Genomic DNA, 19,643 nt, shown 5'->3' with positions numbered 1-19,643 from the left:
ACAATATAGTATTGGCTAAGAGACAGAAGGGGGGATCAGTGGAATAGACTTGGAGTAAATGACATCAGCAAGACAGTGTATGATAAACCCAAAGAGCCCAACTTTTGGGACATGAATCCACTATTTGACAAAAACTGCTGGGAAATTTGGAAAACAATATGGGAGAGATTAGGTCTAGATCAACATCTCACACCCTACACCAAGATAAATTCAGAATGGGTGAATGACTTGAATATAAAGAAGGAAACTACAAATAAGTTAAGTGAACACAGAATAGTATACTTGTCAGATCTCTGGGAAAGGAAAGACTTTAAAACCAAGCAAGAGTTAGAGAAAATTACAAAATATAAATTAAATGGTTTTGATTATATTGAACTAAAAAGCTTTTGTACAAACAAAAACAATGTAGTCAAAATCAGAAGGGAAACATCAAATTGGGAAAAAATCTTTATAACAAAAAACTCTGAGAGGGGTCTAATTACTCAAATATATAAGGAATTAAATCAATTGTATAAAAAATCAAGCCATTCCCCAATTGGTAAATGAGCAAGAGACATGAATAGGCAATTTTCAGGTAAAGAAATCAAAAGTATCAATAAGCACATGAGAAAGTGTTCTAAATCTCTAATAATTAGAGAAATGCAAATCAAAACAACTCTTAGGTATCACTTCACACCTAGCAGATTGGCTAAAATGAAAGAAGGGGAGAGTAATGAGTGCTGGAGGGGATGTGGCAAAATTGGGACATTAATGCATTGCTGGTGGAGTTGTGAACTGATCCAACCATTCTGGCTGGTAATTTGGCACTATGCTCAAAGGGCTATAAAAGAATGCCTGCCCTTTGATACAGCCATACCATTGTTGGGTTTGTACCCCAAAGAGATCATAAGTAAACAGACTTGTATGAAAATATTTATAGCTGTGCTTTTCGTGGTGGCAAAGAACTGAAAAATGAGGGTATGTCCTTCAATTGGGGAATGCCTGAACAAATTGTGGTATATGCTGGTGATGGAATACTATTGTGCTTAAAGGAATAATAAACTAGAGGAATTCCAGGTTAACTGGAAAGACCTCCAGGAACTGATGCAGAGTGAAAGGAGCAGAGCCAGAAGAACACTGTAGGCAGAGACTGATATACTATGGTAAAACTGAATGCAGTGGACTTCTGTACCAGCAGCAATGCAATGACACAGGACAGCTCTGAGGGATTTATGGTAAGAACGCTACCCACATTCAGAGGAAGGACTGCAGGAGAGGAAACATAAAAGAAAAACAACTGCTTGAATGCATGGGTTGAGGTGGACATGATTGGGGATGTAGACTTGAAACTACCACACCAATGCAACTATCAACAATTTGGAAATAGGTCTTGATCAATGACACATGTTAAAACCAGTGGAAATGTGTATCGGCCATGGGTGGGGGGAGTGCGGGGTGTGAAGGGGAAAGAAGGAGCATGAATCATGTAACCATGTTAAAAATGAATATTAATAAATGTTTTTAAAAAAAGAATCAGTTGGACCTTTCATAAAATAAATAATATCTAAGACCAAGAGCAAACATTATCTCTTAGAGGTATAAACTTGAATTCTTTCCAAATAAACTATCCTTTTGTTGGCTGAGTAATAGTTTCGTTTCCTCATTGCCTATTCTAATGCCTTCAATTTTTAATCTTTGTCTTATTGCTATAACTAGCATTTATAATAAGATATAGCTCTGTGGACAATAGAAGGGTTTATTTGAAAAACCCTAGAGAAATAATTAAAAAGTAGTTGAAAAATCAACAACTTCAGCAAATTTGCAGGATATAAAATAAACCTATATAAATTTTCAGCATTTCTAACTACCAACAAAGCCCAGCAGTAAGAGATAAATTCCAATTAAGTAACTGCAGACATTAAAAAATTTTTGGGAGCTTACCTGCAAAGATAAATCTATAGATTATGTGAATACAGTTACAAAATACTTTTTACACCAATAAATATGATTCTAAATAATTTGAGAAATATTAATTACTCATGTTAGGCAAAGTCAATATAATAAGATGATAATTTTACATAAGTTAATTTATATATATGGTGCCATACTTATCAATCTACCAAAAATTAGTTTATAAAACTAGAAAAAAAACAACAAAATTCATCTAAAAAGACGAATAGTCAATAACATTAAGGGAATTGGTGAAAAAAAGATTTCAAACTTTATTGCAAAGTGATAATCATCAAAACAAAACAGTATTGGCTAAGAAATAGAGAAGTGGACTGAAGGAAAATTGCAGAATAAGGCAGCACAGTTCATAGCTCTCCTCAAGAAATTCCTCCATAAATGCCTTAAAATAATGACTCAAAGTGAATTGTAGAGATACTGAAATAATTAATACTTGGAGTAGAACAACCATGAAGCCTAAGACAACATTGGAGGACATTGGGAAAGATTTAACCACTTAAAATAATGATCTGGCCTGATTGATACTCAGGTAGAAACAGTTCAGTCAACAAAAAATAAGCCCTGGGAACAGCTATGTCAGATGCAGCTTTAACATTGAGAGCCTTCACCCAAAGTGTGGGATAAGATATAGAGTCATAAAGGGAGATATCATAATTAGAAGAACAGGAAACATATTATCTTCAAGATTTATGAATAGAATGCTGGGTTTGTACCCCCAAATGATAATAAGGATAAAGACTTGTTCAAAAATATTTTTAGCTGTGCTCTTTGTGGTGGCAAAACATTGGAAAATGAGGGGATACCCTTCGATTGGGGAATGGCTCAACAAATTGTGGTATATATTGGTAATGGAATATTTTTGAATATTATTGCTGAAGAGAATAAAGAACTGGAGGAATTCCATGCGAACTAGAAAGACCTCTAGAAATTGATGCAGCGCGAAAGGAACAGAACCAGGAGAACATTGTAAACAGAAAACGAAACATTGTGGCACAATCAAATGTAACGGATTTCTCTACTAGTAGCAATGCAATGACCTAGGACAATCCCGAGGAACTTGTGAGAAAGAACACTATCCATATCCAGAGAAAGAACTGTAGAACCAGAAATGCATTAGAAAAATATATGAATGATCACATAGTGTGATAGGGATGGGATTAAGGTTTTGATGTACTCTTACTGCAAATATGAATAACATGGAAATAGATTTTGAACAATGATACATGTATAACTCAGTGGAATTGCTTGTCAGCTTCAGGAGGAAAGAGCAGGTGGTGGAGAGGGGCAGATCATGAATCATGTAACCATGGAAAATATTCAAAATTTTAAAAAAGGGAAAAAAGATTTATGGATAGAAGAATTTATGAATAAGTAAGACGTAGGGAGCATGGTGAGATGTAAAATGAATAATTTTATTACATTAAATTAACAAGTTTTTATAAATATAAAAAGGAAGCTAGAAAATTCAAAGGAAAGCAGAAAATTTGGGGAAAATTTTATAGAGTTTTTCAGATAATCTCATGTCTCAAATACATAGAGAACTTTCTTAAATTTAAGAGAATTGGTCACTCCCCGATTGATAAATGATCAGAGATTATGTAAAAGCAGCTTTTCGATGAAGAAATTAAAGCTACATATATTTTGATATGAAAAAAATGTTCTAAATCAACATTGATTACAGAAATGCAAATTAAAAGAACTTTGAGATACCATCTTACACCTATCAGATTGGCTAAAATGATAAAAAATGGACCAGAAATGTTGGAGAGAATATGGAAAAATTGGTCCACTGATACATTTTTAGTGGAATTGTGAATGGATCCAATTATTTTGGAGAGAAGTCTGGAATTCTGCCCCAAATATTATAAAATTAAGTATACCATTTGACTCAGGAATACCACTATTGGGTCTGTTTTCCAAAGTGATTAAGGAAAAAGGAAAAGAATCTATATGCTCTAAAATATTTATAGTAGGTCTCTTTGTGGTGGCAAAGAAGAGGCAAACATGAGAGACAGCCATCAATTAGGAATATCTAAATAAGTTATGGTATATAAAATTGTGATGGAATACTAATATAAAATACGAAATGAGCAGATTGGTTTTAGAAAAACATGGAAAGAGTTGCCTGAAATAATGAGGAGTGAAGTGAGTAGAACCAAGTGAATGTTTTATACAGTCCCAACAATATTATTTGAAGAGTAAATGTGAATGACTAAACTATTCTGAATTATATGAATATTCAAATCAACTACAAAGAATCTAAGAAGGAAGATGCTATTCATCTTGAAAGAAAGAACTGATATATGGAAGCATGTGTAGTATAATTTCATATACATAAAAAATATCTGTATCAAATATTAGTCTTCTTTAGTTCAGGGTTGAGAGGGAAGGAAGGAAATAGCTTGGATGTCAAATGTAACAAAATATAAGATAAATATTTTTAAAATGAAGAATTGGGTTGAATCAGTGGATTAGAGAAAAAATACACAGAAGCGAATTACTATAGAAATCAAATGGTGGCAATAATTCAACATTTAACAAAAATTGCTGGGAAAACTGGAAAATATTTTGACAGAAACTAGGCATACACCAGCATCTCACACCACATACCAAGATAAGATCAAAATGGATAAATGGTTTAGACATAAAAGGTAATTTTATAAATAAATTGGGGAAGTATAGAAATTTTTCTGTCCAATTTGTGAATAACAGAAGAGTTTCTGGCCAAACAAGAGAGTAGAAGGATTATAGAAAGCAAAATAGATATTTTGATTACATAAAATTAAAAAGCTTTCGCATTAACAAAACCAATGCAATCAAATTTTAGAAGGAAACAGGGAACCTGGGAAAACATTTTTGCAGCATTTCTTCTGGTGAAAACATTATTTCTCAAATTTATAGGATACTGATCTAAATTTATGAAAATAAGAGCCATACCTCAGTGGATGAATGCTCAAAGGATATGAAAGGCAATTCAAAACTATCAATAGACACATAAAAATGCTCTAAATCACTACTTATATAGAAATATAAATTAAAACAACTCTGAGTTACCACTTTTCATCTATCATATTGCAAACATAATAAAAAAAGGAAAATTACAAATGCTGGAGGGGATGTGGAGAAAGTGGGATACTAATGTGCTGTTGGTGGAGTCATGAGCTATTCTGGAAAACAATTTGGAACCATGCACAAAGGGCTATAAAATTGTCTGCACCCTTTGACTCAGTACCACCACTCAATACTATATCTGTATGTCAAAGAGATAAAAGAAAAGGGGAAATGCCAAAATGTGCAAAAGTTTTTGTTTTTGGCAAAATAATTGGACATCTAAGGGATGACCATCAATTGGGCAATAGTTGAACAAGTTCTCCCTCAATTGCTTCCTGCCTTTTAAAAAATTATTGCCATAGTCTTCCCGTGTTCTAGGACTCTGAAGTTATGCTATAGGAAGCATAGATCAACTTCCTAAATTATTCCTTGGGGTATGAGATTCCTACCTGACTGGTTCCAGATCCCCAAAGAATAAACTTTCTTGGTAACAACCAATATTAGCTAGCTCATTATTATTCTGGAGCAGAAGTTTCTATATATTAAGCTACAGGGAATAACAATTCTCTGCTGCAGATGGGGAAGGCTGAGTGTCCACTCTGCCTTCCCCACAGCCCACAGCTTCTCCAGGACCTTCCCAGCCATCAATAGGTGGGAGAAATGTTGTTGCTCTCTTGATATGTAGAGGGACTGCTGGATCTTTCAGGCAAAGGGTTGGATGTGTTTTTATTAGTGGCTGTGTAGAATTCTTAGATGATAGCAAGATAGATCCAGAAGTTTACTGGAGGGCCAAGGAGAACTTGAAATCTGTAGAGAAGGCAAATTGTCAGAGTTCCTGATGAGCTGATTCTAAACTAATACTGCTAGTAGTAGCTATGTGAGAGTGATGAGAATGAGACCAAAAGGGATAGATGTTATTGCTTGATAATTCCTTCAATTCACCAGACTAACTGTTACCCTTAACTCAGCCAATCTGTGCTCCTTCCCTAAATTTCAGGCAGAATTATGACTGATAATAGACTCAATGTATTTGGGCATTAAAAGGGTTTTAAAGACCATAAAAGTGCATATTATCAGGATATCTCATCCTTCCCATGTAATTATTCCTTTTATTAGGGGAATATCTCTTCTGTCTGGCTCTAAGCCAATTACATATGATTGAGTCTGGGTACCACTGAGGTACCTGTTCATTCCATAATAATCCCAGAGAATTGGGTAAGACTATCAAGGTTTGCTTCTCAGTCTTTCTTTTCTAGCCTAACAGCTTCCTTGTGCTGCTGCCCCTCTGTAAAAGGTCCTTGTGGAAGTCAGGAGCAGAAAAGCAATGCAGGTACATGAAACATACAGAATCTAGAGAATCATAGGCTAATATGTTCTATCACTGCCTCTAATGTTCTTAGGCATCTCAGTATCCCCATCTGTACGATAGAGCAATTTTGTATTCTTATGGGATCTTAGCATTGAGAGATCTGGGTTCCAATTTCATCTTGGATATTTATTAGTTCCGTGACACTGGGCTAGTAACACCCTCTCTGGGTCTCAGTTTCCTCATATGTAAAATGAAGGGTTTGGACTTTATGACTTCTAAAGTCATTAGAACTTCCACATTTAAATATGTGTGTTTTCATGATCATTATTTTACTTGCGAGGAAACTAAGCCTTGGAGAAATGAAGAGACTTACCCAATGTCATTCAGTTAGTAAGGAGCAAAGGAGGTATTCAAATCTAGGTTCTCTGTTATAAAATTAAGTGGCTTTTCCATGGAACTACAAAGATTTTACAGGATAAGATTAATTAAATTAACATAAGAAAATGCTTTATTCCCAGAAATAAGAAAAATCAGTTCAACTTCTTTCTCAGGTCTTATTGTTTTTCTTTGTTGGGTCATGGTCTTTTGAGTATGTGTCTCTTGTTTTCTCCTTTTCTCTTTCTCCCACATCTCTCTTAGTTTTTCTCTTTGATTGCTTTTTGCCATCAATCTCCTTTTCTTTTCATAGATTAAAATTATTGCACTAGCAAGTATCTAGCACCTTCAATTTAATTCAGTTAATTTCAAGTTTATCCAATTCAAGTCAAATCAATTCAACCACATTTATTCATTTTACAGTTGCCAACTAAGGCTCAAGAGGTTAAATTCTTGCCCAAAGTCACATAGCTAATTAGTGGTAGAAGTAAGACTCTAGTCTAAGTCAAGTCTCTTGGGTCATTACCTAATAAGAACATAGAATTAGCTCTAGAAGGGACTTTGGAAGCCATCTATTCTACTCACTGTGCCCCCCCTTACATTATAGGGGAGAAACTGAGGATGAGAGTCTTAGTGATATCCCCAAAGTCATACAACTACTTAGTGAAAGTCAGGATTTGAACCAAAGTTCTCTGACTCCATTTCTATCAAACTTCCTTTATTCATAACACCAAATAACGTTTTTAATGTATTTTTCTTCAGTTTCTTTGATTTACCTAACACCAAATCTATACATTTTAATGTGTCTTCCCCTTTTTTAGAAAACCCTCTTCTCAGTTTGAAGAGAGACACTAGGCTAGAGCTTAATGAGCTAAATTATTGGAAAGATTATTGAACACTAAGTTAGGATTTGCATTCAAGTCCCAGCTCTGTCACTAATTGCACTTCATTTTCTTTATCTGCAAAACTACTGTCACAGGAGGATCAAACACAATAGAGAATGGAACTTTCTTTGTATGTTATACATTTTAATATAAATCCAGTTATGATTATTGAATCAAATTCAGTAATTGTGTTTATTGGATAGTGATCTTATGTAGACAAATCCTAGTCAAAGACTCAATGCCTTTGGAACATTGGAGGAACATTAGAGATCATTTGGGTTAATACTTTCATTTTACAGATGATCAAATCTTCCTTCTGTTCACATTTTGTTGTTTCCTGATAAACCTTTCCATGTATCAAGGCTTAAAATCCCCATAACAGGATCATTTCTCTCAATCTCATTATTTGAAAAAGATTTATCTCCTTCCCTCCCCAGGATTAGACACTTACAATTCTAAACAGAAAGAAAATTGGAGGATATGAGCCCACTTGACAGTGGTAGAAACTGAGCAGGAAGAAAGTGTCAAGTTTTAATTTCATTTGTTTCAGTAGGGTTGAATGCTTTTTGATCAAACCATTTCAGACCAATCTGAGTAGATATTTTTCCCACCTTATTGCCAGCACCGTGGCCCCAGAGACCAACTATTTCTGTTTATTCTCAGAAGAGGTATAGGGCTGATGCTTCCCTCCTTCTTTGGTAGTCACCTTTCTATCTGCCAAGAAAACTTATTTCTACTCCACCTTTGCCTTCTCCTTCCTCCAGTTTTCCCAGAGACCCAACCACATGGTTCATTCAACATTCTGACTTTCCTTTATTATTCTCAAAGAAGATACCCTTGGGATTTTCTTCAATGAGATCCTAAAGCTTTGGTCATGGAAAGGGGCCAGATTGAATGCTACTTCTGTGCCTTTTAGTTTCCCTCAGGACTTCTGGCCTCTTCATGTGTTCTTCTGGGAGTAGAAAAAGCAGAAAGTTGTTAGGTATATGACTACTAATTAACAAGTGTCCATTATGAGCATGAAGTATAATATCTTAGTTTATTTGGTTTAGTAAATGATCTAGGGGCAGGCTGTGGTGGTCTTTCCAGACTGTTGAGATTGCTAGCATCACCCCTGTATGGACAAGAACCCAAAGCCCAGCCAGACTCACTGGTGCACAGCTGGATCATAAGAAAGGGTACATCTCCACACTAGTCACCATTTTCCCCAGTGCATTGCCTCCCATAAGGTTGCAAGCTCACAGTTATCACACTTACAATCTTGATGTGGTCTTCAGTATTTGAAAAGCTCTTCACTATTCATCTCCAAATGCCCCGGTCAGGAAGCTTAAATATAGATTTTGGGTTAACTTGGGGTTCATATTGCTTTTCATCCAGAAGCTGTTGTTTGTTTTTTTAATGAAGTAAAAATTCTTTTACTAGTTACTGCAGTTACTTCCATAATCAAAATAGATATTTGTTTTTTGTTCCCTAGCAATAGATGCATGATTTTGTTTGTGGTTTGCAACCCTTAGGAGGGACATGAAAACCTCAGAATAGTCAGCTAGTTTAAAACCTCATCACCTCTATCCTAGACTATTACAATAGCTTCTTAGTTGGTGGTCTTCCTGTTTCACATCTCACCTTTCCTCAATCTATCTTCCATATACCTGCCAAAATGATTCTCCTTAAGTTTAGATCTGATCATATCATTCCCATATTTGGTAAACTCCAGTGGTTCTCCATTAACTCTACCATCAGACAATATTTCATCTTTATCTCAGTATTTAAAACATATTTTGTATAAAATTTATAATGTATATAATTATCAGTACAATAATTTGCACATATAACTTACAAATGAGTAAATATAAGCATGTTGGGGTGATGCTAAAAATGTTAGTGATGGAATAAATGAGTTTGGAGACCACCACTGTAGACAACAAAGTGTCACAGAACAGACTTGGATATACCTGTGCTTTAGGAATGAAGGAGTAAAGGAAAGAGGAGGGGAAGATAACAAGAGGGAAAAAAGGGAGGAAAGGGGAAGAGAAGAAAGGAAAGAAGAAGATTTAGGGAGCAGGAAAGAGAAGGAATAGAGACAAATAAAAATGAAGGACAATAAAAGGGAAGGGAGAAGAGAGGAAAGAGAGAGAATGGAAAGAAAGAAGGGAGAGGGACAAAGGAAGAGAGGCTCCAGGAAGAATCTATGGATAAGACTTTAAGGATCATCCATCCTAAGAAGTCAGGAAGAGGCTAACGAATCAGCAAAGGACACAGATAAAGAAAGAACAGTAAAAGAGGTAGGTGGGAACCATAATAATAATGGAGTTTTATGTCACACTTCAAAGAACATTTTATATAGATGTATTAATGTATGCATGCATGCATTTATATATGCTTACACAGGTATGTATATATGTATATATATACACCTTTTTACACACAAACACAATCATGTATGTGTATATATGTACATATATACACGTGCACATTCACAAACACAATCTGTACTCTTAAGGAGCTTAGATTCTAACAGGTAAGACCAGAAAATCCATATTGAAGTATTCCCAGAAAATAATTACTAGCTATGGAAATCCTTCTCTTCTTTTAAGTCTAACTAAGCACAGCTGCCTTCTCTTCCATGAAGCCTTCTTTAATCTTCCCTCTCCCAATCCACTGCCAAAAGGGACTGCTTCCTATTTACAATTCTTATAGTCCTTTGCCTGAACTTCTCCATCATCCTTTTATGAAAAGAAGAGTAAGTAGGAAGTATAGTATTAAAGATTTTTAAAAAATAATATTTTATCTCCCCCAATTACAGGGACAATTTTTAACATTCATTTAAAAATGTTTTGAGTTCTAATTCTCTCCTTCCTTCCCAAACTCCCACTTTCATACTTTACCATCCCTCTCCCTTCCCTGAGCCAGTAAACACTCCAATATAGGATCAAAGATGTTGAGCCTAAAGGGACATTGCAGACAATCTAGTACAAAGCTCTCATTTTACAGATGGGGGAACTGAGACCTAAGAAAGTTAAGTTGCTTAACTAAGGTTTCACAAGTACAGAAACCCTTGCTAGCAGGATATTTCAATCCAGATCTTCCTACACTAGAGAACATCCTCTTTCTACTGTATAACAACTGGATGTTGAGGGAAGGCAAGACAAAGTTGATCAACTCCAGCTTCAGCAAACCCTTTTCAATCTTTTCCTGGAGACCATTTGTACAGATAGAGATCTCATAGGGATCAAAAGGGATCTTCTCAACATATCTTCATCCAACTACTTTGCCTTTTTGCTAAGTGAGACTCCTGGGATTTTTCAAGGTCCTACACTAGGGACTAAGCAGTATGAGAAATGCTGGAAATAATTTTCTCAAAGTACAGAAGCAATTTGGCAAAGTAGATAAGAGATTGGTTTTGGAGTCAGGAAGATCTTGGGCTCAAGTCTTGCCTGTAATATACTCACTATGTGATTATGCTTAAGTCCTTCATCGCCTCAGTGAACTCAGGGAACTTTCTAAATTTATTAAAAGCATGGAAAAGCACTTACTAAGCACCTCTTGTTTTCCAGACACTAAACTAGAGGGTGGAGAAATAAATACAAAAATGAGATAGTCACTGTGCTTATGAAGCTTGTCTTCTAACAGGGAGAGACAATTTACATAGGGGAGAAAGAGAAAAATAAAGAATATTTTGTTCTGGGAAGGCACACGGATTGTGAATGGAACCATAGAGCAGTGAAATGTCATCCTTTCAAGTGCCAATGATAGAATTTAGAAGGCGGCAGGGCAGATGTCTGGTTTCTTGGTGGATTGCTATGGAGAGAGGTAAAGCATACCTTGTAGCTGGCTAAATACTTTGGATTATATAACTTTGACTCACTCATTCACTAAACAGAACAAGTCATTTATAGAATAGAAAGTTCCAAAAAGGAATAGATTATTTTTTGAAATAATTTTGAAATAATTTTTAATTAATTTCAATTAATTAATATTTTGAAAATAAAATTTTGAAATTATTTTGAAAAAATTTAATACAGAAAGTTGGGTTGATGGGGGTATGGAGGGATGATGGAGATCGTCCTGACCCAACCTTGGCTACAGCAGGTGGAGGGAGGTAGGATAGGGTCTGGCAAATGGCAAAGTTGCCCCAGGAGGACCTAATTTCCTGGAGAACTACTGCTGGAAGAGATGTGAAGCAGGAAAACAAATGACACAGGAATGACCAATTAGCAGATCTATTTCAGTGGTAGGGCTTTCTGGATTGGGAATTTTGCACTTAACAACTCTATTGGAATCACAAAAGAAATGAAAAGAAAAGGAACAAAAAGCCCTGAAGCTAATTAAGTGTCTAGAGGAGGGCATCTTAAAGATAGCAGAGACCAGTTTGGGGCAGCTGGTTAGGCACTTAAATTCAAACAGAACTGAATAGCTCCTGGGGCGATGGATTAAAAGAGGGGAATCCATTCCAAAGGTAAAGACCAGCAGATGGCAGCAAAGAGAAGCTTAGCAGATGACAGCACCGGAGAACATCACCTTTTCTTAGAAAATAGGCAGTTGCTGAGGTTGAGAAAGTTTCCAGCGGAAACTTTGCTTTTGGAGCATGAGTTGACCTGGCAATGGGTTCCTTACAGATGTGCCTCTTTGTGCATATTCCTTGGCCACGCGTGTTCCCATTGTATGTCCCCTGATAGTGCAGCCTCAGTAAAGGAAGGGTCGGAAACTTTCTTGTGATTTATTTAGTTGTGTTGTTAAATTAGCTATCTTGTGATCTGAATGAATGCTTCCTTTGTTTGGTGGTAAAAGAAACTCCTTTGATGGGAGATATATTCTAAGTGAATGCAGCTCTCAAGGGAATCTACTAGTAATGGGAGCCCTCCCAGTTAGGTGATCTATAAAGGCTTATGAGAAATGTTCATGTTGTTTAAAGTAAATGGTCTGTGTATTACCTATTTTAGCTTTGCAGAGGTCATATTTGAATATTGGGGGGTGGTTCTTTCATCTTTTTATATGAGATTATATATATGATATATGATATTAAGGATAGATAATTGTAAAAAAGTTTCATTAATAGAATGGAATTATCTTATTTTTCTGTTCTGATCATTGAGACAAACATTATAAGACAGGTGATTTTGTGTTATATAAAAATAAATTGTGAGTGACCATTACAAAAATGACTTTAAATAAGATTTGAGAAAATGCTTTATTTAGGGTCTTGTAGAATTGGTGACTTTTACCAAATATCAATCAACCAACAACTATGTTTTAAGTGTGTAGTATGCACTGAATGCTGGGGATAAAAAGACAAAAGTGAAATAGCACCAGACTTCAAGAAGTTGGCATTCTGACAGAGTAAGGAAGTGAAATACGTGTAAATATAATGCAAATATATAAGCATGTGCAATACAAGTAAGAACAAAGTGAATTTGCAGGGTGGGAAGAGGTAGGTTGGGGTCATTAAGAAAGATCAAGTAAAAGGTAGTATTTGAGTTTAAATTTGAAGGACACTAGAGAGTCTAATGAATAGAGACAAGGAGGGTGATGCCTTTCAGTGCCCTCCCTCCATTAATACTTAATATTTAATTCTTTTGCATTTTTGAATATATGAGTTTTCAATATACTTCTCTATTTACTTGCCCCATTAGAATTTAGGGATTATTCCATTCTTTAGAGGACATAGTACTAAGAGCATCAGTAGGGGCTTAGCATGATTGTTGATTGGCTGAATTCAGGTATGGAGAAAGGCAGCCTGTGCAGTCACATAGAAAGGAAATAAAATATCTCATCCAAAAAGCATCAAGAACGCCAGTTTGGCAAGTTCATAGGATGAATGAAGGGGAATAATGCATAAAATGCCTGGATTGAAGTCAGACTGTAAAGGGTTTTATATGCCAAAGAGGAAAATTTATATTTCATTCCAGGAGCATTAGGGAACCCCACAAATTTATTAAATAGGGGAAGGGCATAGTCAGATACGAAATCACTTTAACAATTATGTAAAATGGGTTGGAGAGGAGGGAGACTTATGAGGGGAAAAAATTAGGAAGCTACTGTAATGTGTAGAGAAGGAGATAGATTCAAGAGAAAATGTTTAGGCAAAATCAAAAAGACTTGGCAATTCATTGGATATTCAGGGTGAAGGAAAATGAGGAAGGAGTTGGGCATTGGGATGTTTAGAAGTTAGCCTTTTAAGCTTTACACAATCTATACAAACCATGCACTTACTTACCTTGCCTTCATTTGTTTAATTTAAATAAAAAAGGAGCCAATGTAGCCCCTAGGAGTGCGAGCAGGCCCCATACAAAGCCATCAGCTAGAAATCACAGAGCACTTAGTCTGCTCCACAGCTTGAGAATAGCCAGCTCTTCCCCTCCTCAAATGCTAGATGTCCAGCCAAGAAAATAATACATGAGTTCTGTGAGAAGAACATATAATGTTGGGTCATACATTGATATGTTACCTGTCCTTTATTATTCTGTAGAAAACACTGCATAGGGCCACTAAGGCAATCTACATCCATTGTTTTCATCTTGTAAATCACTGCCAATCATTGATCCTGCAAAAGGCTCACCTAATTCTTTAGCCTAGGTCAATTTACCTATAAATTATGCACCCCAAATCAATAAACTAAGTCACCACCCAGCCCTTCTGAGTCTGTCTTCATTCTTACCCCTCAGGATCCCCAACTAGGCGGTCCCTGTGGGTCTGACACTGTACTTTTTCTGTTGTGATTATACATGTGACCACATTTTTTTTCTGATAATGGTAATAGTTTCCCTAAGTAAAAGTATACCTTATACAGAAATAGGCCAGTGGGTGTGAGTGAGTTTATATCATTTTTTAGAAGACATTAATGTTACTTTGGCTAATTGACTTGGGCTAGAAAGAGTTACAAAAAATTTCCAATAGCACAATTGTTCTACATCAAATCATATAAAAATAAGAAATATATTTCGCCAAGCAGTTTAGGGTCAAACTCTCTGCAGAAAAGATCAGGCCAAGCCAATTCTTATCTTGCTAAAAGAAAGAGATTCTAGGGAAGTAAGGCTTTCCAAAATGGTAAAATATAATATTATATATAGATGTATAATATAAAAAAGCAAGTTTACCTCTTATAGGTTACTGGCAAATGCCCAGTGTCCTTTTGAAGATATTTTTCTTCAATATTTATAGACATTTCTTAAAATGGAGATGGGAGAGAGATAAGTAAATCTATTGGTTTGGTCAAAAAGGGTATATAAAATTAATAAACTGAGTGTGTGTTTGTGACTCACAATATCATCAATTCTACTATCAGGGCAGCTCTCAGACTGATCATATGACTTCTTTTTGCTTTAGCTTATCTATCTACAAAATGGGACCACCCAAAACTGTTTTTCTATAAATTCATAATGGCAGCACAGATTCGGCATTTCCTGGGGAAATGACTGAGAGAGAGCCACAAGTTGTCCCATACTTGATATTGTGAGTAATTTTTATTTATTTGTTTTTCCTAGTCAAACTATGAAAAATAAAATGAAGAAATGGAGTCCGAGAATTACACCAGAGTGACGGAATTTGTCCTCACTGGGCTGTCCCAGACCCGGGAGGTGCAACTGATCTTATTTGTTATTTTTCTCTCTTTCTATTTGATCATCCTACCAGGAAATGTCCTTATTATTTTCACCATCAGGTATGATGCCCACCTGACTTCACCCATGTACTTCCTATTGGCAAACCTAGCCTTCCTTGACATCTGGTATTCCTCTATCACAGCCCCTAAGATGCTTGTGGACTTCTTTGCTGAAAGGAAGATCATCTCCTTTGGGGGCTGCATTGCTCAGCTCTTCTTCTTGCACTTCGTTGGAGCCTCTGAGATGTTCCTGCTCACAGTGATGGCTTTTGATCGTTATGCCGCCATCTGCCGACCCTTGCACTATGCAACCATCATGAACAAGCGCCTGTGTTGTGTGCTGGTGGCCTGCTCCTGGTTCAGTGGTTTTATCCACTCCATAATCCAGGTGGCACTCATCATCCGTTTGCCATTTTGTGGACCCAATGAATTGGATAGCTATTTCTGTGACATCACCCAGGTGGTCCGCATTGCCTGTGCCAACACCTTCCCGGAGGAGTTGGTGATGATCTTCAGCAGCGGGCTGATCTCTGTGGTGTGTTTCATTGCCCTACTCATGTCCTATGCCTTCCTCCTGGTCATGCTCAAGAAGCACTCAGGCTCAGGTGAAAGTACCAACCGGGCCATGTCCACCTGCTATTCCCACATGACCATTGTGGTCTTAATGTTTGGCCCATCCATCTATATTTATGCACGTCCTTTTGATGCTTTCTCCTTAGATAAGATAGTATCTGTGTTTCACACTGTGATCTTCCCTTTACTGAATCCCATTATCTATACATTACGTAACAAGGAAGTAAAAACTGCTATGAGGAAAATGACCAACAAATACATTCTATGTAAAGGGAAGTGAGTGGTCATGAGCATCCTCCCATTGAATCCCAGTGAGATTCATGCTCCCAGAGGACATAGTCCTTGTTTTGATAGTATCTCTTTTGCCTTTTAATTAGCCTCTTTTATTTAGGGCCTTAAACTTATACTTCCTTCATGTCTGAAAAAGGGAAGCAGAAGCATAGAGATAGAAAGGGTCTTACCAGATAGGTTATTTCTAAAATATGCCACAGGATAAGAATACCACAGAATGAAATTCCACTCTCTGATATGAGCAAAGAATGATACGAATTATTGAGGTTCTCTTTTATACCTCTCATCTATCCCAGAGTAGGATAGAATATAAAGGCACTCCTGTCACCAACCAACGCAGAATAAAATCACTCAGAACAAACTGAGTAACTTTTTAATTGAGTTTTCATTTTATTTTTTCTCAGTTGCATACAAACAAAATTTTAAGGTTCAATTTTTAAAAAAATTAAGTTCTATAGTCTTTCTCTACATTCCTTTCCTCTCCCCACCTTGAGAAGGCAAGCAATCTGATATCGATTATATGTAGACAAAATATTTCCATATTAGTCATGCCACAAAATAGAGATCAAAAGAGCATAAAAAGAACAATTTAAAAATATGCTTTGATCCGCATTGTCTCCATCATTTCTTTCTCTGGAGGTGGATAGCATATTTCAATATAAGATGTTCAGACATGCCTTGTATTGTACTGCTGAGAAAAGCTGATCATTGTATAATATTGCTCTTACAGTGCATAATGTTTTTCTGGTTTTGGTCACTTCATTTTGCTTCAGTTCATGTAAATCTTTCCAGGTTTTTTCTGAAAGCATCTTATTTGTCATTTCTAATAACACAATAACATTCCCTTACAATCATATACCACATCTTGTTCAACACTTCCCCATTAAAGGTCTATCCGCTCAATTTCCAATTCTTTACAACCACATTAAAAAAAAAACTTACAATAAATGTTTTTGTACAAAAAGGTCCTTTTCATTTTTCTTTGATCTCTTTGAGATACAGACAAAGTAGTAGTATTGCTGGATCTAAGGGTATCTAAAGCATATATCCAAACTGTTCTCCAGAATAGTTTGATCAGTTCCCAATTCCATCAATAAAGCATTAATGACTAAATTTCTGCACATCTCCTCCAATATTTATCATTTTCCTTTTCTGTTGTATTAGTCAATCTGATGCATGTTAAGTAGTAGTAGCTGGGAGTGATTTTAACTGCATTTCTCTAATGAATAGTGCTTTTTTCATATGGCTATAGACAGCTTTGATTTCTTCTTCTGAAAATTGCCTTTTCATATCCTTTGACCATTTATCAATTGGGGAATGATCCATATTCTTATAAATTTGACTCAGTGTTTTATATGTTTGAGAAATAAAGCTTTTATCAAAGAAACTTGCTCTAAATTTTTTCTACCCTTTTCCTACTTTTCTGCTAATCTTGACTTCATTGGTTTTGTCCATGTAAAATATTTTTAATTTCATGTAATCAGAATTGTCCATTTTCCCTCCTGTATTTCTCTGGTTCTTGTTTATTCACAAATTCTTCCTTTATTGATAAATTCCAACAGGCAAAATATTCCATGCTCCTCTAATTTGCTTTTGATAACACATTTTATGTCTAAATCATTTGCAAATTTTAACCTTATCTCTGTATACAGTATGAAATGTTTGTTTGTGCCTAGTTTTTGCCAAACCTCTTTCCATTTTTTCGAGCAATTTTTGCCAATGCTAATTTTTTTGGTTCTCAAATTTTGGATCTTTTGATTTGTTAAATACTAGATGATAGTCATTTACTAATAAAAGTTTTCTGCTGATCCACCACTGGCATGTAGCTGCTTTGACTTGTCTTTTTATCTGTGTCACATAATATGCCTCTGTCACACACTACACCAGTGTTCCAAAATGACATGCTTGTGCACACAATAACATGCAACAGCATACTCAAATCACACAATAGCACAACCATGAAACAGCAATATGTCTATCATGAAATGACACATAATACCCATACATCATACACCTGTGTCAAGCAATAATATACAGCAACATGCCTATGTCATGCCACAAAACATACCATCCTGACTGCATCACAAGGCATACACCATAATACAATGATGCTCCTGTCACACAATGCCATGTAATAATACACTTGCATCTCACTATAGCATGCATGCCTATAACATGTATTAACATGCCAGCATAATCCAATGACTTGCAATGACATACCTGCATTATAAAAAGGCATACCTGTATTTTATTTATTTATAATATTTTTCCATGGTTCATTAATTCATGATCCCCTCTCCTCTTCCTCTGCCCTCCCAGAGCTGACAAGTGATTCCACTGGGTTATATATGTATCATTGTTCAAAGCCTATTTCCATATTATTCATATTTGCAGTAGAGTTATCCTTTAACATCAAAACCCCAATCAGATCACCATCGAAGTACATGATGATCATATGTTTTTCTTCTGTGTTTCTGTTCCCACAGTTCTTTCTCTGGATGTGATTAGCATTATTCCTCACAAGTTCCTCTGGATTGTCCTGGGTCATTGCATGGCTGCTAGTAGAAAAGTCTATTACATTTGATTTTGCCATAATGTATCAGTCTTTGTGTACAATGTCTTCCTGGTTCTGCTCCTTTTATTCTGTATCAATTCCCAGAGATCTTTCCAGTTCACATAGAAATTCTCCAGTTCATCATTCCTTTTAGCACAATAGTATTCCATCGCCATCAGATACCACAATTTGTTCAGCCATTCCCCAATCAGTGGACACCCCCTCATTTTCCAGTTTTTTGCCACCATAAAGAGCACATCTATAAATATTTTTGTACTAGTATTTTTCCCTATTATGTCTTTGGGATATAAACCTAGCAGTGGACATACCTATATCTTGCAACAGAAAACTGCTAATTAAAATATCTGAGATCCTCTCTCACACCTATAAGATTCCTAGAATGATTGAAAGGAGAAATGAGAAAGATTGGAAGAGATATGGAAACACTGGGACACTAATACATTGTTGGTGGAACTGTGAACTGATTCAACCATTTTAGAGATAATGGATTCAACACATCACATTACATGAGATATGTGAGTCATGATATGATGCATATGTAACATGGTATGATATAAACATTACATACATGGTATGGCAAGGCATCAAATGATAAAATGCATGATATAAGTGACATGGATAGAACATATCAATAGCATTAAACATTTTCCCTTTTTACTGTGATTAGTAGTATGGTATGCTTCTGGCAGGTAGAGGACCTTTGTTTTCTTGATGTTGATTAGCTCAAGTGACAGAGAATCCATCCATTCTGTTCCATCTTAGCCTCAGAGAATGGATTGAGTGCATAATCTGTGAACAAAAAGTCTCCATCTCTTTGCTCTTAAATTATATTTCCTTGATCTATTTTCAAGTTCAATTGTTTTTCCAATGAAATATTTCACATTTTCTTCTATTTTTTTTCATTCTTTTGATTTTATTTTATTATTTCTAGATGCCTCATGGAATCATTAGCATCCATTTGCCCAATTCTAACTTTTAGAAAATTATTTACTTTAATGAACTTTTGTATCTTTTTTTTTCCAGTTGGCCAATTCTACTTCT

The 19,643-nt window shown here is 35.8% G+C and overlaps 1 protein-coding gene across 1 annotated transcript; it reads left to right on the top strand.

The window, feature by feature from the left end:
* The first annotated feature begins 15,074 nt into the window (after nt 1-15,074).
* LOC123236068 (olfactory receptor 4M1) lies at nt 15,075-16,016 on the top strand. Its single transcript, XM_044662328.1, has one exon. It carries the CDS (start codon nt 15,075-15,077, stop codon nt 16,014-16,016), a length of 942 nt encoding a protein of 313 aa, XP_044518263.1.
* Nucleotides 16,017-19,643: the final 3,627 nt, after the last annotated feature.

Source organism: Gracilinanus agilis, chromosome 2, assembly GCF_016433145.1.
Source record: "Gracilinanus agilis isolate LMUSP501 chromosome 2, AgileGrace, whole genome shotgun sequence".
Classification (NCBI taxonomy): domain Eukaryota; kingdom Metazoa; phylum Chordata; class Mammalia; order Didelphimorphia; family Didelphidae; genus Gracilinanus; species Gracilinanus agilis.
Note: the sequence above shows the minus strand (reverse complement) of the source record. Positions and strands in the feature narration are given on the sequence as shown.

Bases quoted from the DNA above. Each gene is read 5' to 3' on its own strand.
- LOC123236068 (XM_044662328.1), top strand. From the start codon at position 15,075: ATGGAGTCCGAGAATTACACCAGAGTGACGGAATTTGTCCTCACTGGG.